This window comes from Lithobates pipiens, unplaced genomic scaffold (genome assembly GCF_037356315.1).
Source record: "Lithobates pipiens isolate NorthernLeopardFrog02 unplaced genomic scaffold, aLitPip1_a1.2 Scaffold_8, whole genome shotgun sequence".
Classification (NCBI taxonomy): Eukaryota; Metazoa; Chordata; class Amphibia; order Anura; family Ranidae; genus Lithobates; species Lithobates pipiens.
Window position 1 is genome coordinate 5066263 of NW_027507903.1, and position 26080 is coordinate 5092342.

The following is a 26080-nucleotide window of genomic DNA, read 5'->3' on the forward strand; positions in this document are numbered from 1 at the left end:
CTAATGCTTGGGCAACCCCTAGTCTCCTTCACCTTCCTATTGTTCAGTGAGGAAGCCCATCATAGTAATGGAGCAATAGGAATGGCATTTAGTGGCAAGATTATGAGACTACCCAGAAGTGTCTGTACCTTGTGACAATGGGCCAGCCCAGCATTTGGGTGTTTATTTATTAAAAGATTCATTGCCTGTAGGAGGCTCTCGTTTAAATAATTTCGACCCAGTCTGGCTACTTTGGACTTTTGCCGATAAGAACCATGTGTAAATTGTGTGATGTTAGGTATATAGGTCGATCTGATATCTATACTCACCTCATTCTCAGTGCGAGGCGGCACGTTCTCTAGTAAATCGATGCTGTTTACTACCATACTCTTCTTGTCTCTCACTGGGGCTTTAAATGTGGCATTTGACTCCTTGCGGTACCCCTCCTTCAGGCTCGTCAGAACCGGGTCTAATGAAGGAAGTTTGGTGATTCATTACTGATTGATACAAAGACATTGTTGTTGAGAAAAGACAATCATCCATCGTCAAACAGCTGGCTGCAGGGTGGCACTCGGTGACTGGCATTTTTTCGTCTTGTGGACAAGGGAGGCAGTGAGAAGAGACATTGATAAATAACCTTGTCTTTCTTTCAATGTCCTGCACTCTGATTATGATAGAGATGTAGGGCCAACAAAAGATATATTTCAGCAAAAACTGAATGTTAAAGCCCTACCCTGGGCAAAATTATTATTATTTTTTTTCTGACCCATCTTTCCCTAAGTTTATCCTACAGGTGGACATTAAAGCAGACCTCTCTTACCCATCTGATACATCCCACTCTAACCCATCTGGACCTCTCTAACTTATTCGAGTCATCCCTTTCTAACCCATCCGATCCATTCTTCTCAAAACCATCCAGACCTCTCTAACCCATCCTTTCCTGCTTTTTCCAAAGTTGGGTTTCAAAGTGGACCTCTCTAATCCATCTAATCCATCCCTCTAACCCATCCGAACCTTTCTAACCCATCTGATCCATCCCTCTCTAACTCATCTGGACCTCTCCAATCTGTGCCTCTTTAACCCTTCTGATCCATCCCACTCTAAACTCTTTGGACATCTCTGACCCATCTGATCCATCCCACTAACCTATCCGGACCTCTCTAACCCATCAAATCCTCTCTAACCAATCTGATCCATCCCTCTCTATCTCATCTGGACCTCACTAAACTCTGCAATCTGTCCCTTTTTAATCCATCTGATATTTCCCACTGTAACCCATTAAGACCTCTCTAACCCATCCCATCCATCCCTCTCTAACCCATCCAGACCTCTCTAACCCATCCTTCCCTAATTTTATCCCAGAGTTGGGCTTTAATGCCGACCCCTCTAACCCATCTGATCCTTCCCTCTCTAACCTATCTGGTCCTTGCTAACCCACCCGATCCATCCCTCTCTAACCCAACTGGATCTCTCTAAACCATCCAATCTATCCCTCTTTAAATTATCCATCCCTCTCTAACTCATCCTTCCCTACTTTTATCCTAGAGTTGGGCTTTAAAGTAGACCTATATAACCCATCCGACCCATTCCTCTCCAACCCATCCTTCCCTACTTTTATCCTAGAGTCGGGCTTCAAAGCGGACTTCTCTAACCCATCCAATCCATCCCACTCTAACCCATCTGAACCTCTCTAACCCACATGATCCTTCCCTATCTAACCTATTTGGACCTCTCTAACACATCCGATCCATCCCTCTCTAACCCATCCAGACCTCTCTAATCTATCCTTCCCTACGTTTATCCTAGACTTGGGCTTCAAAGCAGACCTCTCTAATCCATCTGATCCATCCCTCTCTAACATATCCGGACCTCTCTAATCCATCTGATCCATCCCTCTCTAACGTATCCGGACCTCTCTAATCCATCTGATCCATCCCTCTCTAACATATCCGGACCTCTCTAATCCATCTGATCCATCCCTCTCTAACATATCCGGACCTCTCTAATCCATCTGATCCATCCCTCTCTAACATATCCGGACCTCTCTAATCCATCTGATCCATCCCTCTCTAACATATCCGGACCTCTCTAATCCATCTGATCCATCCCTCTCTAACGTATCCGTACCTCTCTAATCCATCTGATCCATCCCTCTATAACATATCCGGACCTCTCTAATCCATCTGATCCATCCCTCTCTAACGTATCCGTACCTCTCTAATCCATCTGATCCATCCCTCTCTAACGTATCCGGACCTCTCTAATCCATCTGATCCATCCCTCTCTAACGTATCCGGACCTCTCTAATCCATCCCCAACCTATGCAGATCTCTCTAACCCATCTTATCCATCCCTCTCCAACCCATCAATCCCTCTCTAACCTAACTGGATCTCTCTAAACCATCCAATCTATCCTTCTCTAACCCACCCGATCCATCCCTCTCTAACCCATCCATCCCTCTCTAACCCATCCTTCCCTACTTTTATCCTAGATTTGGGATTCAAAGTGGGCTTCTCTAACCCATCCAATCCATCCCATTCTAACCCATCTGAACCTCTCTAACCCACATGATCCTTCCCTATCTAACCTATTTGGATCTCTCTAACACATCCGATCCATCCCTCTGGAGCGGAGCGGGGAACGAGGGGGGGGGGGGGGTTTGTTTCCCCCGCTTTCGCTGGAACCCGGGAAAGGTAAGTGTCCGATTATTAAAAGTGAGCAACTGCAGTATTTGTAGCTGCTGACTTTTAATTTTTTTTTTTTTTTTTAGGGGGCACCCCACTTTAATCACTTCAGCCCCGGAAGGATTTATCCCCCTTCTTGACCAGAGCACTTTTTGCGATACGGCACTGCGTCGCTTTAACGGACAATTGCGCACAAATGTTAGAATGGCCGCCCCAAAATCACAGTCCCGCTATAAAAGTCGCTGATCGCCGACATTACTATTAAAATAAATAAAAAATCTCCCAAAATAATTTTTTGCGCAAACCAATCAATAAACACTTATTGTGATATTTTTTTTTTTACCAAAAAATATGTATCAGAATACATACTGGCCTAAATTGATGAAGAAATCAGGAGGAGCGTTCACGGGTGGCCGGCCACAAATTGAGTTTTTGGACACTATGAAGAGCAATCCACACTACTACCCGCTGAAAGCGACCGTGAAGGGGGGGGTATATAATTCCTGCCGTGGCCATGGAGCAGCCTATGTATGTCCTTGGCCACTCCCTCTGCAGCTAAAGGGGGAGCGGTTGGGTGGAGGGGGGTAAAACAGCAGCTCAAATACAAAATTAACCCCCCTCTCCTCCCCGACCGCTAGTGTGAACGAGCCCTTTTACTTGTCCTCTATGAATCCACATCTCTTACCTTTGTTGATGCCGCTTAGCCACTCTTTAGCGCCCATGGCTGGCTCGGTACCCGGGGTCATCGGGTAAATATCCTCCTGGTAGGTTTCTGACTGCAACATAGAAAACTTGTGTTATCCTTCGAAGTCCTCCTCCCATCTCCAGAACGGTGCAGAGCCACGTGCCGTACGGGTAGGTGCCCGCCGAGGGACTCACCTTTCGTGGAACTATCATTGATATTGGCTCTATGAGATTCTTTAGGGTGATGAGCTTGTAAAAGCGAAATATCTCACATGCCGAGACATCCAAGCCGTGCTTTGGCATCACTCCTATAGAAAACAGAAGGAGACAAGAGAAAATCAGAGGGGCGTGAGAAGGTATGGAATGGTGTTCTGTCACACATACAGTGGAACCTCGGATTACGAGCATAATGCGCTCCGGGAGAATGCTTGTAATCTAAAGCACTCGCATATCAAAGCGAGTTTCCCCCATAGAAGTCAATGGAAATCAAGATAATTTGTTCCGCATTGACTTCTATTGCATGCAATACCGCATGTGGCCAGAGGTGGGGGGGTGTGCCAGAGAGCCTCGGAAATACTTGGGGACAGCTTGGCTGAACTCGGAAAGCCTCGGGAACAGACTGATTCCGAGTATATCCAAATGGCTCCGAACCGCTCTGAGTGTCACTGGCGCCCCCGCACCTCTGGCCAAATGCAATAATGCCCCCCCAATTAGCTTGAATTCTCCTCTTTTTATGAGACAACACTCGCAAACCGAGTCAGAATTAAAAAAATTTAAAAAATTGCCCGTCTTTCAAAATGCTCATTAATCGCATTACTCGTAAACCAAGGTTCCACGGTATTTCTATTTTTTTTTCTGTGCTGTATTGAACTGTATCAGGTTGGTATTGTTTCTGTAGTATGCTGATGACATCTAGTGGTAGTTTTGGGTCACTGCGACTTGTTTACTTGTGTGATTTTGTATCTCCCTCTGTCCCCACCTCCTGTTTTAGGCTGGGTTCACACTGTTGCGGTGTACGAGATCCAGGGGCGGACTGACCATTCGGCCACCCGGGCACTGCCCGAGGGCCCCATCAGGGTTGCCAGCCTCATTAAAACCAGGGACAGTATGTAAAAATCCAGAGATTATAGCTGCCCCACCTCTCCAGTACCTTCTCAGCCAATAGAAACATGTCTGTGTATACTGTATGATTGTATACTGTGTGTGTGTATACTGTGTGGCCCCATAATCTCTGATTGCCTGGGGGACCCATGAGTTGTCAGTCCGCCCCTAACGAGATCGGATGTGATTCGCACCGCACTGCAGTGCAAATCACATGCGATCTCTGTGCGATGCGATTTCAGCCATAGAAACATGTCTGTGTATACTGTATGATTGTATACTGTGTGTGTGTATACTGTGTGGCCCCATAATCTCTGATTGCCTGGGGGACCCATGAGTTGTCAGTCCGCCCCTAACGAGATCGGATGTGATTCGCACTGCAGTGCAAATCACATGCGATCTCTGTGCGATGCGATTTCAGCCATACAGATAGTATGGCTGAATTCGCATCGGACGCGGCCCAAACTCGTACAGGACCCTTTTTTTGGTCCGCAGCAGAATCGGATCGCATTGGGTGTTCACACCATGCGATCCGATTCCTGTCCGAGTTTGCAGATCGCACTGTGATATGCGAACTGATTTGGAGGTGTCATTAACTTTTCACTGACACTCCCAGCAGTTCTCATAGGGCAGTGTGAACTGCCGCCGGGGAGGCATGCGATGCGGGAACCCGCAGTAGATTCGCAGCGTTCCCGCATCGCAGCAGTGTGAACCCAGCCTCAGACCTCTTTCACACTGCAGCGCCGGCCTTTATCGCTAAATGGCCGCTCGTTTTTTTTTTTTTTTTTTTGCAGTGGGGTTTTCGGCCAAAGAAGGGGTTAAAAACGCCCGTGTTGCGGCACTTCCGAAGCGATTTTTCAGGCGCTTTGGAGGCGCTGCCCATTCATTTCAATGGGCGGGGTGTTTTGGGAGCGCTGTATACAGCGACAATTACAGCGGCTGCAGATTGAGAAGGAAACGTCATTTTTAATAACATTCAATTACAATGTGACTTGTGTAGCGATTTGTATTTGTCGTTTTTATTTTTATTTACTATTTATTCTCTCGAAAGCGGAGTTACCGGCCTCACGCCCGCTGGACGTTATAATAACGCTATAAAAACGCCAGTAGCTGTGCGGTGAGTTTTTCAACGTTTTTTTTTGCATCTTTTAGCAATTTTCAGAGTTAGTGGTTTTTGTAACTTTTTTTTTTTTTTTCAATGGATCAAAAAATGCTGGTGAGCTGCGTTTCTGAGCGTTTATCAGGCGTTTTTACAGCACTAGCTTCTCCAAATTTTTGCAAAAGTGTTTTTTTAAAGTCTTTTAGCATTTTTCAGCCTTAGCGTTTTTTAGCATTTTTTTTTTTTCAATGTATCAAAAACGTAAAAAAAATGCTGGTAAGCCGCGTTTCTGAGCGTTTATCAAGCGTTTTTACCCATTTGACGTTAGAGTGTATTTACAGCACTAGTTTTTCTAAGTTTTTGCAAAAGCGTTTTTTAGCGCCTTTTAGCATTTTTCTGCATTAGCGTTTTCTAGTGTTTTTTTTTTTCACTGGAACAAAAACGTTGAAAAAATGCTGGTAAGCCATGTTTCTGAGCATTTACAGGTGTTCCTCAGGCGTTTTTTGACGTTAGAGCGTTTTTACAGCACTAGTCTTTTAAAGTTTTTGCAAAAGCGTTTTTCAGCGTCTTTTAGCATTTTTCAGCCTTAGTGTTTTTCAGCGTTTTTTTTTTCAATGGAACAAAAACGTTAAAAAATGCTGGTAAGCAGCGTTTCTGAGCGTATGTTGGCGTTTATCAGGCGTTTTTTGACATTAGAGCGTTTTTACAGGACTGGTTTTTCAACGTATTTGCAAAAGCGTTTTTTAGCGTCTTTTAGCATTTTTCACCGTTAGCGTTTTTTTTGTTGTTTTTTTTAATGTATCAAAAACGTTAAAAAAATGCTGGTAAGCTGTGTTTCTGAGCGTTTATTGGCGTTTATCAAGCGTTTTTTACCCATTTGACGTTAGAGTGTATTTACAGCACTAGTTTTTCTAAGTTTTTGCAAAAGCGTTTTTTAGCGCCTTTTAGCATTTTTCTGCATTAGCGTTTTCTAGTGTTTTTTTTTTTCACTGGAACAAAAACGTTGAAAAAATGCTGGTAAGCCATGTTTCTGAGCATTTACAGGTGTTCCTCAGGCGTTTTTTGACGTTAGAGCGTTTTTACAGCACTAGTCTTTTAAAGTTTTTGCAAAAGCGTTTTTCAGCGTCTTTTAGCATTTTTCAGCCTTAGTGTTTTTCAGCGTTTTTTTTTTCAATGGAACAAAAACGTTAAAAAATGCTGGTAAGCAGCGTTTCTGAGCGTATGTTGGCGTTTATCAGGCGTTTTTTGACATTAGAGCGTTTTTACAGGACTGGTTTTTCAACGTATTTGCAAAAGCGTTTTTTAGCGTCTTTTAGCATTTTTCACCGTTAGCGTTTTTTTTGTTGTTTTTTTTAATGTATCAAAAACGTTAAAAAAATGCTGGTAAGCTGTGTTTCTGAGCGTTTATTGGCGTTTATCAAGCGTTTTTTACCCATTTGACGTTAGAGTGTATTTACAGCACTAGTTTTTCTAAGTTTTTGCAAAAGCGTTTTTTAGCGCCTTTTAGCATTTTTCTGCATTAGCGTTTTCTAGTGTTTTTTTTTTTCACTGGAACAAAAACGTTGAAAAAATGCTGGTAAGCCATGTTTCTGAGCATTTGCAGGTGTTCCTCAGGCATTTTTTGACGTTAGAGCGTTTTTACAGCACTAGTCTTTCAAAGTTTTTGCAAAAGCGTTTTTCAGCGTCTTTTAGCATTTTTCAGCCTTAGTGTTTTTCAGCGTTTTTTTTTCTTCAATGGAACAAAAACGTTAAAAAATGCTGGTAAGCCGCGTTTCTGAGCGTTTGTTGGCGTTTATCAGGCGTTTTCTGACATTAGAGCGTTTTTACAAGACTGGTTTTTCAACGTTTTTGCAAAAGCGTTTTTTAGCGTCTTTTAGCATTTTTCAGCGTTAGCGGTTTTTAGATTTTTCTTTCAATGTATCAAAAACTTAAAAAAATGCTGGTAAGCCGCGTTTCTGAGCGTTTATCAGGCGTTTTTAGGCGTTTTTTGACATTAGAGCGTTTTTACAGCACTGGTTTACAGCACTTCGAAACCTCTCCAAAGATGTGGCTTGCAGGACTTTTTTCCTAGCGTGTCCCGCAAGCGCACTGCCCCCACCCCCCAGTGTGAAAAGTCATACTGAAATGAATGCAAGGCGGTTTTCCAGCGTTATTTAGAGGCGATTTCTAGCGCTAAAATCGCCTCAGTGTGAAAGGGGTCTAAAAGCGTTTATTACCCTAACATTTACTATCCCTTATATGTGGATGCCGTACCATATACTTGTATGAAAAAGTCTCCTGTTCTCTTTTCTATTGCTTCATGTGAAATCCCTGGAGTCCTTCCAGTCCTTCTGCTTTCCCATTTTCTTTTTAAACCGACCACACTAAGCATGAATGCACAGCATGGTCAGTTTTCTAGCTATGCTGGGAACTCAGCCTGCTCTCCTCCAATGGTCAGTCTTGCATACCTTCCAATATAATGAGATGGGAATGAGGGACACCTACTAGCACACATATGTAGGCATAAGACACGCCCCCTGCCACGCCTCTTAAAGAAAAGTTAAAAAGTGCTTTTTTTAACCACTAATATTCCTTTTAGAATATATTTAGCAATTTAGAATTTGGATGAAAGGTTTATCACTGGGAAACTTTTTGAAAAATAAAAAGTGCATTTTATATACAACTATATATAGATCAGACCAAAATGAGGGGGGCAGAGGGACAAATCAGGGACAGTCCCTCGAAATCAGGGACAGTTGGGAGCTATGGACTTGTCCTGACATGCCCCCTCCCCTGCATAGCCATTCACTGGGAAGCTCAGTGTGCTGCTGCTTCTCCTACCCCCACCAGCTCTTATGCAGCTGAGAACAGAGGGAATGTGATCACTTATAAAAAAAATAAAAATAAAGGGAAAAACATTTTTTTTTCTATTCTAGTCTTTTCGAATTTTGGAAGACGGCTATTTTCAAACACTAATACACGTCTTTTAAAGAAAATCAGCAGTAGTCAGCAATGTGTTTATATTTCAAATTTGTTTTTCAAATTCAACTTTGTTTTTTATTTGAACTTCAGACGATATTAGATTTGTTATTTCAGATTAATTTAATTTAGTTACTATTGTAATTCAGAAATTCAGATATTTCTAAAATCTCCAAATAATGAAAATTTCTTCCGAATTTCGATTCAGAATGCAAAAAAAAACAGCACATGTCTAAGCTTAACCACTGAGTTTCATCAGCCCTCAACCACTGGCCTGAACGAGCCCTTTTAGCCCTTTAGAATGGGTGTTTTTTTTTGTCTCAAACTGAATTCTAGACATGTACAATTCGTTTTGTTCCGAATTAGTTCTTTAACGAATTTTGACATATTTTTTAATTCCGAATTTTCAAAATTGGAAACGTCGAAATTTCGAAATTGGTAAAATTTTGGAAATTCGAAAAATTGGAAATTTCGGAAAATTGGAAATTTTGGAAGTTCAGAAATTCTAAATTTTGGAAATTCGAAAGTTCCAAAATTTGAATATTCGAAAATTTGGAAATGTGAAGATCCGAAAATAAGAATGAAGATCTGAAAATTCAAAAATTTGGAAATTTGAAAATCCGAAAGCAAGAATGAAAATCTGAAAATTCTAAATAATGAAAATCCGAAAATTCAAAAACCCAAAAATCTGCAATAATAATAATAATAGATGCTATAACTTTTACGCAAACCAATCAATATACGCTTATTGTAAAAAAAAATTACCCAAATTATGTAGAAGAATATACCTAATATACCTAAACTTATACCTAAACTTAGAAAAAATTTGCTTTTTTTGCAGAAAAAATTGGGATATTTATTATAGCAAAAAGTACAAAATATTGAGTTTTTTTCAAAATTGACGCTCTTTTTTTGTTTATAGCGCAAAAAATAAAAACCACAGAGCCCATCAAATACCAGCAAAAGAAAGCTCTATTTGTGGGGAAAAAAGGACGTCAATGGGTGCAACGTCGCACGACCGCACAATTGTCAGTTAAAGCGATGCTCTTCCGAATCACAAAAAGGCCCAATCATTCAGCAGCCAAATCTTCCGGGGCTGAAGTGGTTTAAATACACCAACAGGACCACACATGGATACTATGCTGCCTATCAATCGTCATCTATTGAGGTGATAATATGTTACTATCTTTTGCTTCTCATTTCATTTTTATAAGACTCTTATTAATTTTGCAAATAAAATGGCAAATACTGTAAATTAGAGACAATACAGCACATGTCTAAGCTTAACCACTAAGTTTCATCAGCCCTCAACCACTGGCCTGAACGAGCCCTTTTAGCCCTTTAGAATGGGTGTTTTTTTTTTGTCTCAAACTGAATTCTAGACATGTACAATTCGTTTTGTTCCGAATTCGTTCTTTAACGAATTTTGACATATTTTTTAATTCCGAATTTTCAAAATTGGAAACGTCGAAATTTCGAAATTGGTAAAATTTTGGAAATTCGAAAAATCTGAAATTTCGGAAAATTGGAAATTTTGGAAGTTCAGAAATTCTAAATTTTGGAAATTCGAAAGTTCCGAAATTTGAATATTCTAAAATTTGGAAATGTGAAGATCCGAAAATAAGAATGAAAATCTGAAAATTCAAAAATTTGGAAATTTGAAAATCCGAAAGCAAGAATGAAAATCTGAAAATTCAAAAATTTGGAAATTTGAAAATCCGAAAGCAAGAATGAAAATCTGAAAATTCTAAAGAATGAAAATCCGAAAATTCAAAAAACCCAAAAATCTGCATTAATAATAATAATAATAATAATAATAATAATAATGATGTAATATTACATTGTAATAATAACTAACTAATAATAACTATTAAATTATAGGTATTGGAATTTCCTTTCAAATTTGGCTGTTAGTAAATGTAACGAGTATGGATATCTGAATTTCTGAATTTATCAGAAGTTAGGAATTATCTGAAATAACGAATGCCGCATCTAAACAAATGGAACATAACGATCTAATAATAATAAATAGCAATAATAATAAAACCTTTTTATTAATATTATTTATTATTAATTTCTTCCATTTCATTTATTTAGATGTGGCATTCGTTATTTCAGATAATTCCTAACTTGAGATAAATTTGTATTCGTTACGTTCACAAAAGACAAGGAAATTAGAATACCTATAATTTAATAGTTCGTTATTATTAGTTAATTATTATTTAGAATTTTACTGATTTTCTTTCTCTTTTTCAGATTTTCGGATTTTCGAAATCGAAAAATCAAAAATTTGGAATTTGAAAGTTCAAAAATTCGAAAAAAAAAATCAGATTTCCGAATTCTGAATTTCCGAATTTTAGAATTTCCGAAAAAAGCAAAAAAAAAAAAAACAACCAAAGAAACGAAAACGAACACATTTTTTGTCAGTGCACATGTCTACTGAATTCTCCACATCTTACCGAATCCTTTCTGGGGAGCCGCTGATCGGAATTCCATGAGATAGGTCAGGAATGGCTTTTCCACTGTGATTTCATAGTATCGAATGTTCCCGTCTCCCTTACATGGTAGGAATGGATTAAGGAATAAAAAACAAATTAAAAGTAAAAATCATAATTTTGATTAAGTATTTGGATACTAAGTCCCAAAAACATACATCTAAAAATTGACATTCATGGTTCGGCCTCGGACGTCAATTCAGGTGTTTTTTTTTAATGGTATGTATAGTACCTTGAAAAAGTATTCACACCCCTTAAAATTTTATTTTTGTCATGTTACAACCAAAAAAAGTAAATGTATTTTATTATTTTACATTTACGTTTTTTTGGTTGTAACATGACAAAATGTGGAGAATTTCAAGGGGTATGAATACTTTTTCAAGGCACTGTATTTACGCACATTTTTGAGCAAAATTTGTTCTCGTGTTTTTGTTCTGCCCAATATGAGGCGTAAATTACTGTCCAAAAATGCAGAATTTTTTTTTATTTTTTATTTTTGTACTGAATAATGCATGGCGCTTGTTTACTCGTCAATTAATGGGTTCAGTATTTTAGTTCAGTAAAAAAAAATAAAAAAGCTGTACTGAACTTTTTTTTTAGCTGCAGTGTGCAAGAGGCCCAATAAAGAATAAACAATAAACAGATTGAAAAGATCACAGATCAGCCGCTTACACAGGACACAAGCAGAATGACGGTCTGCCTATGTAAACTAGGCAGATTGTCGTTCTGTCAGCGGGGAAGGCTTTGATCCTGTGTTTCTGCAAAGCAGGAACATGGATCTTTGCCTTCCCCTAGTCAAAGCTCCTCCCCGACAGTGAGTAAGCACAGGCTAGGCAGACAGTTGACCCTTTGATCACCCCCCGATGTTTAACGCCTTCCCAGTGTCATTAGTACAGTGACAGTGCACATTTTTGGCACTGATCGCTGTAATAGTTTCACTGGTCCCCACAAAGTGTCTAAAGTGTCAGTTAGTGTCTGATTTGTCTGCTGCAACATGGCAGTCCCGCTACGAGTCGCTGATCGCCGCCATTACTTGTAAAATAATACATAAAATGAAAAAAAAATAAAAAATCCCATAGTTTGTGGACGCTATAACGTTTGCGCAAACCAATCAATATACGCCTATTGTTTTTTTTTTTTTTTATAAAAATATGTAGAAGAATACATATTGGCTTAAATTGATGAAGAAACTTGATTTTTTTTACATTTTTTTTAATTGGAGGTTTTATAGCAGAAAGTGATTTTTTTTTTTTTCAAAATTGTCAATCTGTTTTGGTTTATAGCTCAAAAATACCCCCCCCCCCAAAAAAAAACAAAACACAGAGGCGATCAAATACCACGAAGAAAATACGAAAATTTAATTTGGGTACCACGTCGCAGAACTGCGAAATTGTCAGTTAATGTAACGCAGTGCCGTATCGCAAAAAAAAGGGCCTGGTCATGAAGGGGGGGGGGGGGGGGGGTACACCTTCCGGAGTTCAAGTGGTTAATTGGAAAGAACAATTATTTTCTACGGATGTATACAGTACATATATATGAATGTAATTAAACTGACTATATCAGTTTCAAAGTAGTATTAAACCCAAAACCAAAAGTTAACTATTTTGAAGCTTACCAATCATTAGATGTGGTGGATGCATTAGTTTTCTTTTTTAGGTCTTTTTTCCCTTCGTTTTTAACTACTTCAATACTGTGCACTTATACCCCCCCTAATTGCCAAGGCCAATTTTTCAGCTTTCAGCGCTGTCACACTTTGAATGACAATTGCGCGGTCATGCTACGCTGTAACCATGTGAAATCTTTATAATTTTATTCACACAATAGAGCTTTCTTTTAGTGGTATTTAATCACTTCTGGGTTTTTTATTTTTCCCAAAAAATAAATAAAAAAAGACTGAAAATTTTGAAGTATTTCTGTCAGGAAATTTTGTAAGTAACTAATTTTTCTCCTTCACTGATGGGCGCTGATGAGGCAGCACTTATGGGCACTGATTAGGTGGCACTGATGAGGAGGCACGAATATGCCGCACTGATAGGCGGCACTGGTGGGCACTGACGGGTGGCACTGGTGGGTGCCACTAGTGGGCACAAATAGGCGGCACTTGTGGGCACAGATAGGCGGCACTTGTGGGCACTAATGGATATTGATGGGCAGCAGTGATAGGTATTGATGGGCAGCAGCAGCACTTATACTTGTGGGCGGACGCTAGCAGGGGTTAATAGTGGCCATAAAGTGCCACTAAAATGACTGTAGAAGAAAGGGTGCCTGTTTTGCGGCGCTTCCAAAGCACTGCCCATTCATTCCAATGGGCAAGGGTAGTGGAGGGGTGGTGGAGGAGCAGTGGAGGAGTGGTGGTGGAGGGGCTGTGGAGGGGCAGTAGATGAGCGGTGGAGGGGCGGAGGAGGGGCGGTGGAGGAGCAGAGGAGGGGCGGTGGATTAGTGGAGGAGGGGCGGTGGATTAGTGGAGGAGGGGCGGTGGATTAGTGGAGGAGGAGCGGTGGAGGGGCGGTGGATTAGTGGAGGAGGAGCGGTGGCGGGGCGGTGGATTAGTGGAGGAGGAGCCATGGAGGGGCAGTGGATTCGCGGAGGAGGAGCGGTGGAGGGGCGGTGGATTCGTGGAGGAGGAGCGGTGGAGGGGCGGTGGATTTGTGGAGGAGGAGCGGTGGAGGGGCGTTGGATTAGTGGAGGAGGGGCGGTGGATTAGTGGTGGAGGGGCGGTGGATTAGTGGAGGAGGAGCGGTGGAGGGGCGGTGGATTAGTGGAGGAGGGGCGGTGGATTAGTGGAGGAGGAGCGGTGGAGGGGCGGTGGATTAGTGGAGGAGGGGCGTGGATTAGTGGAGGAGGAGCAGTGGAGGGGTGGTGTATTCGTGGAGGAGGAGCAGTGGAGGGGCGGTGGATTAGTGGAGGAGGAGCCAAGGAGGGGCGGTGGATTCGTGGAGGAGGAGCCAAGGAGGGGCGGTGGATTCGTGGAGGAGGAGCAGTGGAGGGGCGGTGGATTAGTGGAGGAGAGGCGGTGGAGGGGTGGTGGATTAGTGGAAGAGGAGCGGTGGAGGGGCGGTGGATTAGTGGAAGAGGAGCGGGGGGCGGTGGATTAGTGGAGGAGAGGCGGTGGAGGGGTGGTGGATTAGTGGAAGAGGAGCGGGGGAGGGGCGGTGGATTAGTGGAAGAGGAGCGGTGGGGGGGGGGCGGTGGATTAGTGGAGGAGGAGCCAAGGAGGGGCGGTGGATTCGTGGAGGAGGAGCAGTGGAGGGGCGGTGGATTAGTGGAGGAGAGGCGGTGGAGGGGTGGTGGATTAGTGGAAGAGGAGCGGTGGAGGGGCGGTGGATTAGTGGAAGAGGAGCGGGGGGCGGTGGATTAGTGGAGGAGAGGCGGTGGAGGGGTGGTGGATTAGTGGAAGAGGAGCGGGGGAGGGGCGGTGGATTAGTGGAAGAGGAGCGGTGGGGGGGGCGGTGGATTAGTGGAGGAGAGGCGGTGGAGGGGCAGTGGATTAGTGGTGGAGGGGTGGTGGATTAGTGGAAGAGGAGCGGGGGAGGGGCGGTGGATTAGTGGAAGAGGAGCGGGGGGCGGTGGATTAGTGGAGGAGAGGCGGTGGAGGGGTGGTGGATTAGTGGAAGAGGAGCGGGGGAGGGGCGGTGGATTAGTGGAAGAGGAGCGGTGGGGGGCGGTGGATTAGTGGAGGAGAGGCGGTGGAGGGGCAGTGGATTAGTGGAGGAGGAGCCAAGGAGTGGCGGTGGATTAGTGGAGGAAGAGCCAAGGAGTGGCGGTGGATTAGTGGAGGAGGAGCCAAGGAGGGACGGTGGATTAGTGGAGGAGAGGTGGTGGAGGGGCGGTGGATTAGTGGAAGAGGAGCGGGGGAGGGGCGGTGGATTAGTGGAAGAGGAGCGGTGGGGGGGCGGTGGATTAGTGGAGGAGAGGCGGTGGAGGGGCAGTGGATTAGTGGAGGAGGAGCCAAGGAGTGGCGGTGGATTAGTGGAGGAAGAGCCAAGGAGGGGCGGTGGATTCGTGGAGGAGGAGCAGTGGAGGGGCGGTGGATTAGTGGAAGAGGAGCGATGGAGGGGCGGTGGATTAGTGGAAGAGGAGCGGGGGGGGGTGGATTAGTGGAGGAGAGGCGGTGGAGGGGTGGTGGATTGGTGGAAGAGGAGCGGGGGAGGGGCGGTGGATTAGTGGAAGAGGAGCGGTGGGGGGGGGGGCGGTGGATTAGTGGAGGAGAGGCGGTGGAGGGGCAGTGGATTAGTGGAGGAGGAGCCAAGGAGGGGCGGTGGATTCGTGGAGGAGGAGCCAAGGAGGGGCGGTGGATTCGTGGAGGAGGAGCAGTGGAGGGGCGGTGGATTAGTGGAGGAGAGGCGGTGGAGGGGTGGTGGATTAGTGGAAGAGGAGCGGTGGAGGGGCGGTGGATTAGTGGAAGAGGAGCGGTGGGGGGGGGGCGGTGGATTAGTGGAGGAGAGGCGGTGGAGGGGCAGTGGATTAGTGGTGGAGGGGTGGTGGATTAGTGGAAGAGGAGCGGGGGAGGGGCGGTGGATTAGTGGAAGAGGAGCGGGGGGCGGTGGATTAGTGGAGGAGAGGCGGTGGAGGGGTGGTGGATTAGTGGAAGAGGAGCGGGGGAGGGGCGGTGGATTAGTGGAAGAGGAGCGGTGGGGGGCGGTGGATTAGTGGAAGAGGAGCGGTGGAGGGGCAGTGGATTAGTGGTGGAGGGGTGGTGGATTAGTGGAAGAGGAGCGGGGGAGGGGCGGTGGATTAGTGGAAGAGGAGCGGTGGGGGGGCGGTGGATTAGTGGAAGAGGAGCGGGGGGCGGTGGATTAGTGGAGGAGAGGCGGTGGAGGGGTGGTGGATTAGTGGAAGAGGAGCGGGGGAGGGGCGGTGGATTAGTGGAAGAGGAGCGGTGGAGGGGCAGTGAATTAGTGATGGAGGGGTGGTGGATTAGTGGAGAAGGAGCGGTGTATACAGCGCTCCCATACCACCCCAAAGATGCTGCTTGCAGGATTTTTTTTCCCCGTCCCGTAAGCGCACCGCCCCGTTTTATAGCACTTTTCAGGCGCTATTTTTAGCGCTAAAATGCCTGAAAACCGCCACAGTGTGAAAGTAGCCTTAGCGTACAACTGTGAAGGAAATATATAGTTGTGGACTTTATGTGGACATATAGAAGAGAAACTAAATACCATAAAAACAACTTTATTATGTGCCATTAAAAATCTATTACACAACATTAACCAGTTGCCAACTGCCCTCACATCGCCGCACGACCGCGCAATTGTCAGTTAAAGTAATGCAGTGCGGTATCGCAAACAATGACCTGGTTATGAGGGGGGGGGTAAATCTTCCGGAGGTCAATTGGTTAAAGGAAGTGGAAAAATACTGACTTGCTGGCAGGATCACCTGTTGAAAACGAAGGGGAAAAAAGCCTAAAAAAGAAAACGAAGGCAGCCATCACATCTGAGGATTAGTAGGCTCCGATATAGTCCATTTTTGGTTTTGGGTTTAATATCGCTTTAATGTCCTGGCTAACGATCTTTGTAAATGCAGCGTCCAGCTAGGTGACCTGGGTGAGAAGTAGATATAATGGATGGATATGTGGATATGGTTATACAGATGGGAGTGCCCCCCCCCCCCCCCATACCTTTCCAGCCAGGTACAGCATGTGTGTGTCCATATCATAGAACGGGAAGAGCATCCCTGAGAGCCCATCGATCTCCTCTTCGATCAGCGGCATGGACAAATCCTCCTGTGGACACATTTCACATTATACAGATGAAGCTGTAAAGTAGATTTTTCATTTCTAATCATTTGTTACAATATTGCGCTGAAATTTACAATATTACTTATTTTTTTGTTTTTTTGTTTGAAGTGTTATTAAAGTGCTTGTAAAGACGGAAGGTTTTTGGAATTTTAATAAATTTGGTTTTTGGAATTTTAATGAATTCTATGCATTAACCTCTTAAGGACCATTCGCCGCAGTTGCACTGCGGCCGGTTGGCTCCCCTGCGCGAATCGCCGTCATTGTACGTTGGTTCGCTTTAAATCAAATAGGAGGTGCGTAAGGGGGCGCGGCGTGGCGCCAAAGGCTGATTGCGCATGGCAGGCGGCTGCGATGTCCGCCGGCCACCTGTGATCGCTCCACAGAGAGACAGAACGGGGATCTGTCAATGCAAACAGGCAGATCCCCGTTCTGACAGGGGAGTAGAGAGATCTGCCATTCCTAGTGATTAGGAACAGCAATCTCTCTCTCCTCCTTCAGTCAGTTCCCCCCCCCCCCCCAAAAGTTAGAAACACCTCCCTAAGGAAAACTTAACCCCTTGAAAGCCCCCCTAGTGTTAACCCCTTCCCTGCCAGTGACATGTATACAGTAATCTATTTACGTCCATTATGTCTATTTATAGCACTGATCACTGGTCCCAGCACTGATCGCTGTATAAATTTCACTGGTCCCAAAAAAGTTTCAAAGGTGTCTGATCTGTCCGCCGCAATGTCGCAGTCCCGCTCAAAATCGCAGATCGCTGCCGTTACCAATAAAATAAAAATTCATAATAAAAATGTCATAAATATATCCCCTATTTTGTAGACACTGTAACTTTTGCGCAAACCAATTAATATACACTTATTGTGATTTTTTTGATTTTTTATTTTTACCAAAAATATGCAGAAGAATACATATTGGCCTAAATTGATAAAAAACATTTTTTTTTATTTTGGATATGTATTATAGCAAATCCCAAAAAAGTGTCAAAAGTGTCCGATCTATCCACCGCAATGTCGCAGTCCCACTAAAAATCGCAGATCACCGCCATTACTAGTAAAAACAAAAATTATAATAAAAATGCCAAAAGTATATCCCCTACTTTGTAGACGCTATAACTTTTGCGTAAACCAGCTAATCTTTTTTTTTTCTTTTTTTACCAAAAATATGTAGAATACATATTGGGCTAAACTGATGAAGAAGTTTTTTATATTTTTTTTCAATATTTATTATAGCAAAAAGTAAAAAAATATTGTTTCGCTTTTTTTCAAAATTATCGCTCTTTTATTTATAGCGCAAACAATAAAACTGAAGAGGTGATCAAATACCACCATAAGAAACCTCTGTTTGTGGGGAAAAAAAGGACCTCGATTTTATTTGGGTACTGCGCAATTGTCAGTTAAAGCGGCGCAGTGTCGTATCGCAAAAAACGGGATGGTCATTAAAGGGCAAATCCTTCCGGTCCTTAAGTGGTTAAGATAAAAAAAAAAACCTTCTATGGGCAGCAGCCCCAGCCCCCCCCCCCCTAATAATCACCTGAGCCCCATCTCGATCCAGCAATGTTGCACGAGAATCTCGGCTTGCCCGGATCGCTCCCTCCTGATTGGCTGCTACACAGCAGTGGGCACTATTGGTTCCCGCTGCTGTCAGTCAAATTCAGTGAGCCAATGAGGAAAAAAAAGAGGGCGGCGCCGAGCCGCAGCTCCGTGTCTGAATGGGCACACAGAGCAGTGGCTCGGCTTGGGTGCCCCCACACCAAGCTGCTTGGGGGGGGGGGGGGCATTCGGCTGGAGGGAGGGGCCAGGAGCACCGGTGAGGGCTCTGAGAGGAGGAGGATCAGGGCTGCAAAACTACAACACAGAGCAGGTAAGTATAACATGTTTGTTATTTTTAAACAACAAAAAATACAAGACTTTAATATCACTTTAAAGTTTTTTTTTTTTTTTTTTTTAAGTGGTTGTAAACCTCAGACATGAAATATGAACAAAGCATATCCCTTTATAGTGAGTCAAAGCTCTGGGGGCAAATAAGTGAAATGGCACTTGCAAAGTGCACAGTCTATTTGCCGTTAGTAAATCAATCCGATTTCCTCCCTGCAACCCAGGGGGCCCTTCTAGCCTCTGTGGACCTCAGATATGCCTACTTACACCTTCCCGTTTTCCCACCAGAACAATGCTACCTGCTTTTTGCTGTGGGCATGCACCAGTTAATTGCCTTTCCCTTTGGTCTGTCCAGGGCACCACGGGCCTGCACCAAGGCTCTTGCACCTGTTCCAGCTCTGCTTCAATCTTTGGGTATTACCTGGATGCAGGAGAATGGTCTCTCTATCCAGAGGTTTTTTGAAGCTCGATGTAGACCTTCTTGTATCCAGGTTTAACAACAAACTGGAAAGGTTTGCTGTTAGAACCAGAATCTTTGGACCTTTTTACAACAGCTGCTCTGGTGACTCCGTGGGATCAGTTCAGCCTCATCTCTGTTCCACCTCGAAAGCTCATCACTTGTCTGCTCTGAAGGATTGAGAGAGAGAGGGCCGTCTGGTGATTATAACTGCAAGAAACTGTTCAGAAGGAGATTCCCGGGCAGACTCTTCTTAGTCCATGCTCAGACTCTCTATGGGCCCTTCTGGACCATCCAGTTCCTCTGTCCCAAGGACTGCTCCACTACCCTGCTTCCCAGTTGCTGGTCTTAATGGCTCAGCTGCTGAAGCACAAGTCCCAAGTCGCGATTATCCCAACTCTCCAAAAGGCTAGAAAGTCGACTTCTCGTAAAATTGACCATGGCACCTGTATCGCTTACTTTAGATGGTGCAAGGCTAGAAAATTTCATCCTAGGCAGATCCCCAACTGCTCTGGTGACTCCGTGGGATCAGTTCAGCCTCATCTCTGTTGTTCCACCTCAAAAGCTCATCACTTTTCTGCTCTGAAGGATTGAGAGAGAGAGGGCCGTCTGGTGATTATAACTGCAAGAAACTGGCCAGAAGGAGATTCCTCGGCAGACTCTTCTTAGTCCATGCTCAGACTCATGGCAGACACTCTGTGGGCCCTTCTGGACCATCAAGTTCCTCTGTCCCAAGGACTGCTCCACTACCCTGCTTCCCAGTTGCTGGTCTTAATGGCTCAGCTGCTGAAGCACAGGTCCCAAGTCGCAATTATCCCAACTCTCCAAAAGGGCTAGAAAGTCGACTTCTCGTAAAATTGACCATGGCACCTGTATCGCTTACTTTCGATGGTGCAAGGCCAGAAAATTTCATCTTAAGAATATCCCCAGCTGCTCTGGTGACTCCGTGGGATCAGTTCAGCCTCATCTCTGTTGTTCCACCTTAAAAGCTCATCACTTGTCTGCTCTGAAGGATTGAGAGAGAGGGCCGTCTGGTGATTATAACTGCAAGAAACTGGCCAGAAGGAGATTCCTCGGCAGACTCTTCTTAGTCCACGCTCAGACTCATGGCAGACACTCCGTGGGCCCTTCTCAACCATCCAGTTCCTCTGTCCAAAGGACTGCTCCACTACCCTGCTTCCCAGTTGCTGGTCTTAATGGCTCAGCTGCTGAAGCACAGGCCCCAAGTCACGATTATCCCTACTCTCCAAAAGGCTAAAAAGTAGACTTCTCGTAAAATTGACCATGGCACCTGTATCGCTTACTTTCGATGGTGCAAGTACAGAAAATTTCATCCTAGGAAGATCACCAGCTGCTCTGGTGACTCAGTGGGATCAGTTTAGCCTCATCTCTGTTGTTCCACCTCGAAAGCTCATCACTTCTCTGCGCTGAAGGATTGAGAGGAAGAACCGTCTGGTGATTATAACTGCAAGAAACTGGCCAGAAGGAGATTCCTGGGCAGACTCTTAGTCCACGCTCAGACTCATGGCAGACTCTCCGTGGGCCTTTCTGGACTATCCAGTTCCTCTGTCCCAAGGACTGCTCCACTACCCTGCTTCCTGGTTGCTGGTCTTAATGGCTTAGCTTCTGAAGCTCAGGTCCCAAGTCGCGGATTGAGAGAGAGGGCTGCCTGGTGATTATAACTGCAAGAAACTGGCCAGAAGGAGAATCCTCGGCAGACTCTTCTTAGTCCATGCTCAGACTCATGGCAGACACTCTGTGGGCCCTTCTGGACCATCCAGTTCCTCTGTCCCAAGGACTGCTCCACTACCCTGCTTCCCAGCTGCTGGTCTTAATGGCTCAGCTGCTGAAGCACAGGTCCCAAGTCGCGATTATCCCAACTCTCCAAAAGGCTAGAAAGTCGACTTCTCGTAAAATTGACCAGACTCTTCTAAAGCCCCATACACACAATCAGTTTTTCTGCTGAGTTTTTCCTTCAGGTTTACCAAAACCATGTAGTACAAGGGCCTGCCTGATTTTATACACATTGAAACTCCTAAGATTTGACCCCATATTATATGGTTTTGGTAAATCTGAAGGAAAAACTCAGCAGAAAAACTGATCGTGTGTATGGGGCTTTAGTCCACGCTCAGACTCAAGGTAGACTCTCCGTGGGCCCTTCTGGACCATCCAGTTCCTCTGTCCCAAGAACTGCTCCACTACCCTGCTTCCCAGTTGCTGGTCTTAATGGCTCAGCTGCTGAAGCACAGGTCCCAAGTCACGATTATCCCTACTCTCCAAAAGGCTAAAAAGTAGACTTCTCGTAAAATTGACCATGGCACCTGTATCGCTTACTTTCGATGGTGCAAGGCCAGAAAATTTCATCCTAGGAAGATCACCAGCTGCTCTGGTGACTCTGTGGGATCAGTTTAGCCTCATCTCTGTTGTTCCACCTTAAAAGCTCATCACTTGTCTGCGCTGAAGGATTGAGAGAGAGGGCCGTCTGGTGATTATAACTGCAAGAAACTGGCCAGAAGGAGATTCCTCGGCAGACTCTTAGTCCACACTCAGACTCATGGCAGACTCTCCGTGGGCCCTTCTGGACTATCCAGTTCCTCTGTCCCAAGGACTGCTCCACTACCCTGCTTCCTGGTTGCTGGTCTTAATGGCTCAGCTTCTGAAGCTCAGGTCCCAAGTCGCGGATTGAGGATTTAGAGAGAGGGCTGCCTGGTGATTATAACTGCAAGAAACTGGCCAGAAGGAGAATCCTCGGCAGACTCTTCTAAAGCCCCATACACACAATCAGTTTTTCTGCTGAGTTTTTCCTTCAGGTTTACCAAAACCATGTAGTACAAGGGCCTGCCTGATTGTATACACATTGAAACTCCTAAGATTTGACCCCATATTATATGGTTTTGGTAAATCTGAAGGAAAAACTCAGCAGAAAAACTGATCGTGTGTATGGGGCTTTAGTCCATGCTCAGACTCAAGGTAGACTCTCCGTGGGCCCTTCTCGACCATCCAGTTCCTCTGTCCCAAGAACTGCTCCACTACCCTGCTTCCCAGTTGCTGGTCTTAATGGCTCAGCTGCTGAAGCACAGGTCCCAAGTCGCGATTATCCCTGCTCTCCAAAAGGCTAAAAAGTAGACTTCTCGTAAAATTGACCATGGCACCTGTATCGCTTACTTTCGATGGTGCAAGGCTAGGACATTTCATCCTAGGAAGATCCCCATGAAACAAATTCTATCTTTCCTCTAGTTTGGTTTGGTTCAGGGTGTGGCCTTGGTTTTTGTCTCCACTGCTGAAGCCTTATAGGAGACTTGTCAGATGTCCTTTGCTGCACAAAACTAGAACAGCCATTCTCACCTGATCCCACAATGCGATCTGCCTCGTATTCCACTTAGAGACTCCTGTTGTAAGTAGGCGCTTCATGTTTCCCAGGAAAACTACTCGAGTCATTTTGTGGTTTTTACAGGTTGCTGCCTAGAAAGACAAAGTAGCAAATGCTTATGTCAGTGTGTAAAAGAGGACATGTCTTATTATAAGTAACATTAGTATGTTTGGTGCAAGTTTTTAGCAAAACATGACCATTAATATATACTTTGATACTTGGAAATGTACAGCAGTAACTGGTTCTATTTTCATTAATTCTAGCAGATAGTAGGGGTGTTGAATATAATCACAGCATCGCGATTCAGACGTTCACAAATCTTCATCGATGCTGAGAGCCGGCCGAACCGATCTCTGATAACGTCATCCGGTGCTCTGCCTCTCCTGAAAGAACACAGAGGAGAGCCTGCCTGGTGGATAAAGACCCCTCCCCTTCCCCGCCCACAGAGATAGACACTGGAGCAGAAAGCTAGCTGATGAGCTGACAGCCAGTAGAGTGCAGGGGGAGGAGCTCAAGGAGACCCGATGTCAGTAGAGGCATCACTGGAGGTACCGGAAGGGAGAAGAGAGGCAGAGACACATGAAGTATGTAGGAGGGGGAATCGACTGACACCGAGAGCAGGTAAGTTCCAGTATCACTGATCCCATCCCCCCAAACAACATCCCTCTATCACTGATCCCACCATCCCTCTGCCCCCGATCCCATCCATCCCACTATCCCTCTGCCCCTGATCCCATCCATCCCACTATCCCTCTGCCCCTGATCCCATCCATCCCTCTGCCCCTGATCCCTGCTTTCCTGTCACCCACCATCCCTTTGCCACTGATCGCATCCATCCACTACCATCCCTCTGTTCCAGATCCCATCCATCCACTATCATCCCTCTGTCACTGATCCCATCCATCCACTACCAGACCCTCCCACCATCCCTCTGCCCCTGATCCCATCCATCCCTCTGCCCCGATCCCATCCATCCCTCTGCCCCTGATCCCATCCATCCACTACCATCCCTCTGCCCCTGATCCCATCCATCCACTACCATCCCCTCCCATCATCCCTCTGCCACTGATTCCATCCCTCCACTACCAACCCTCTGCCCCTGATCCCATCTCTCCCACCATCCCTCTGCCCCTGATCCCATCCATCCACTACCATCCCTCCACCAATATCCCTCTGTCACTGACCCTGCCCATCCATTACCATCCTTCTGCCCTGATCCCATCCATTCACTACCATCCCCTCCCACTATCCCTCTGTCACTGATCCCATCCCTCCACCACCATCCCCCTGCCACCGATCCCATGCCTCCACCACTATTACTCTGCCCCTGATCCCATCCCTCTCACCATCCCTCTGCTACTGATCCCATCCATCCACTACCATCCCTCTGCTACTGATCCCATCCCTCCACCACTATTCCTCTGCCCCTGATCCCACCCCTTCCACCATCCCTCTGCCCTGATCCCATCCATCCCACCATCCCTCTGCCCCTGATCCCATCCCTCCACCACCATCCCTCTGCCCCTGATCCCATCCCTCCACCACCACCCCTCTGCCACTGATCCCATCCCTCCACCACCATCCCTCTGTCACTGATCCAATCCATCCCACCATCCCTCTGCCCCTGATCCCATCCATCCCACCATCCCTCTGCCCCTGATCCCATCCATCCCACCATCCCTCTGCCCCTGATCCCATCCATCCTACCATCCCTCTGCCCCTGATCCCATCCCTCCACCACCACCCCTCTGCCACTGATCCCATCCCTTCACCACTATCCCTCTGCCACCGATCCCATCCATCCCACCATCCTTCTGCCACTGATCCCATCCTTCCACTACCATCCCTCTGCCACTGATCTCATCCCTCCATCCCCATCCCCCTGCCCCTGATCCAATCCATCCCACCATCCCTCTGCCCCTGATCCCATACATCCCACCATCCCTCTCACCATCCCTCTGTTCCTGATCCCATCCATCCCACCATCTCTCTGCCACTGATCCCATACATCCCACTATCCCTCTGCCACTGATCCTGTCCACCCCCCCCCACCACCATCCCTCTGCCACTGATCCCATCCATCCCACCATCCCTCTGCCCCTGATCCTATCCCTCCACTACCATCCCTCTGCCACTGATCCCATCCATCCCACCATCCTTCTGCCACTGATCCTGTCCATCCCCCCCACCACCATCCCTCTACCCCTGATCCCATCCACCGCACTATCCCTCATACACTTATCCCATCCATCCCACCATCCCTCTGCCCATGATGCCATCCCTCTACTACCATCCCTCTGCCACTGATCCCATCCATCCCACCTCCACTGATTCCATCCATCCCACCATCCCCCTGTCACTGATCCCATCCATCCCATGATCCCTCTGCCACTGATCCCATCCATCCCACCCCCACCACCATCCCTCTGCCCCTGATCCCATCCATCCCACCATCCCTCATACACTTATCCCATCCATCCCACCATCCCTCTGCCACTGATCCCATCCATCCACTACCACCCCTCTGCCACTGATCCCATCCATCCCACCACCACATATCCCATCAATCACACAATCCCTCTGCCACTGATCCCGTCCATCTCACCCCCACCACCATCCCTCTGTCCCTGTTCCCATCCATCCCACCATCCCTCTGCCACTGATCCCATCCATCTCACCATCCCTCTGCCATTGATCCCATCTCTCCCACCATCCCTCTGCCACTGATCCCATCCATCCCACCATCAGCATCTAACTTCAGCTTGTTCATTTAAGCTTTGACAATAAAACCTAGAGGCTGATTGGTTACTTTGCACAGCTGCACCGGATTCTGTGTGCACCAGTTTTAGTAAATCTCCCCCCAATAATTACAATTCTAAACACAAGATGATGAAAGACATGAAGTAACCTGTATAGATGATGAGTAAGTTAAATCGTAAAATGAATAAAACCATGTGAATGTTCACTGATCACCTGCAGCACTCTCCCTGAGCGAGGTTCCAGCACACGCAACTTCTTATCTTTGCAGGTGGTGGCCAGTAGACTCCCGTCCGTGTTGAAGGACATGCATAGGATGACATCCGTGTGACAGTCTATCATTTTCACTGCTTCCCCGTCATCCAGATTCCAGATCAGTATCTGCACATGGAAGTTTTCATTAATACTGTTATCGTCCCCACCACTGTGGCCTGTTATAATTATATATACACATTGCTAATTCACAATCCATGCCCAATTAGATGGTGTGATATGGGAAAACTCGGGATCACCAAGCCATCTTTACTGATTCTTCAAAATAAAAAGTTTTCTTCATCAAAGAAGAATACAAACAGTCCACAGTTCTGGTATCATGAAAACAATATGATGGCTCACCACCAATACACCAGTCCCCATACCAGGGGTTTAGTGTTTTCTGTCTGTCTTAGGGTGCCGCAAAGGCCGCAGGAGCTCAGAAAACACTCTCTATTGCCAGACAACTCACACTTGCACATGGGTGTGAACTAGGGTTGCCACCTCATCCCTTGAAACCCAAACACGTATTAATTACACGGGTTCTGTGGCTGATTAAGGTGGTAATTAAACTCACTTGATGCCTTATCTGCATTTAATTAGCCTCAGAACCTGTGTAATTCAAAGGTGTT

General features: G+C 45.6%; 2 protein-coding genes across 2 annotated transcripts in view; both read right to left on the reverse strand.

Moving 5' to 3' along the window:
• Positions 1-26080, reverse strand: part of PAQR5 (progestin and adipoQ receptor family member 5) — a 617270-nt gene that overhangs the window by 491558 nt on the left and 99632 nt on the right. The gene's annotated exons all lie outside the window — the stretch shown is intronic.
• The window catches only part of CORO2B (coronin 2B), a 137470-nt gene that overhangs the window by 12903 nt on the left and 98487 nt on the right, over positions 1-26080 (reverse strand). Inside the window, exons 5-11 of the mRNA XM_077470402.1 lie at positions 25413-25577; positions 22415-22531; positions 16616-16720; positions 10966-11062; positions 3544-3656; positions 3350-3440; positions 309-448 (exon numbers count right to left, since the gene is read on the reverse strand). Of these exons, the coding sequence (XP_077326528.1) occupies positions 309-448; positions 3350-3440; positions 3544-3656; positions 10966-11062; positions 16616-16720; positions 22415-22531; positions 25413-25577 (828 nt within the window). The remainder of the gene's footprint in view (positions 1-308; positions 449-3349; positions 3441-3543; positions 3657-10965; positions 11063-16615; positions 16721-22414; positions 22532-25412; positions 25578-26080) is intronic.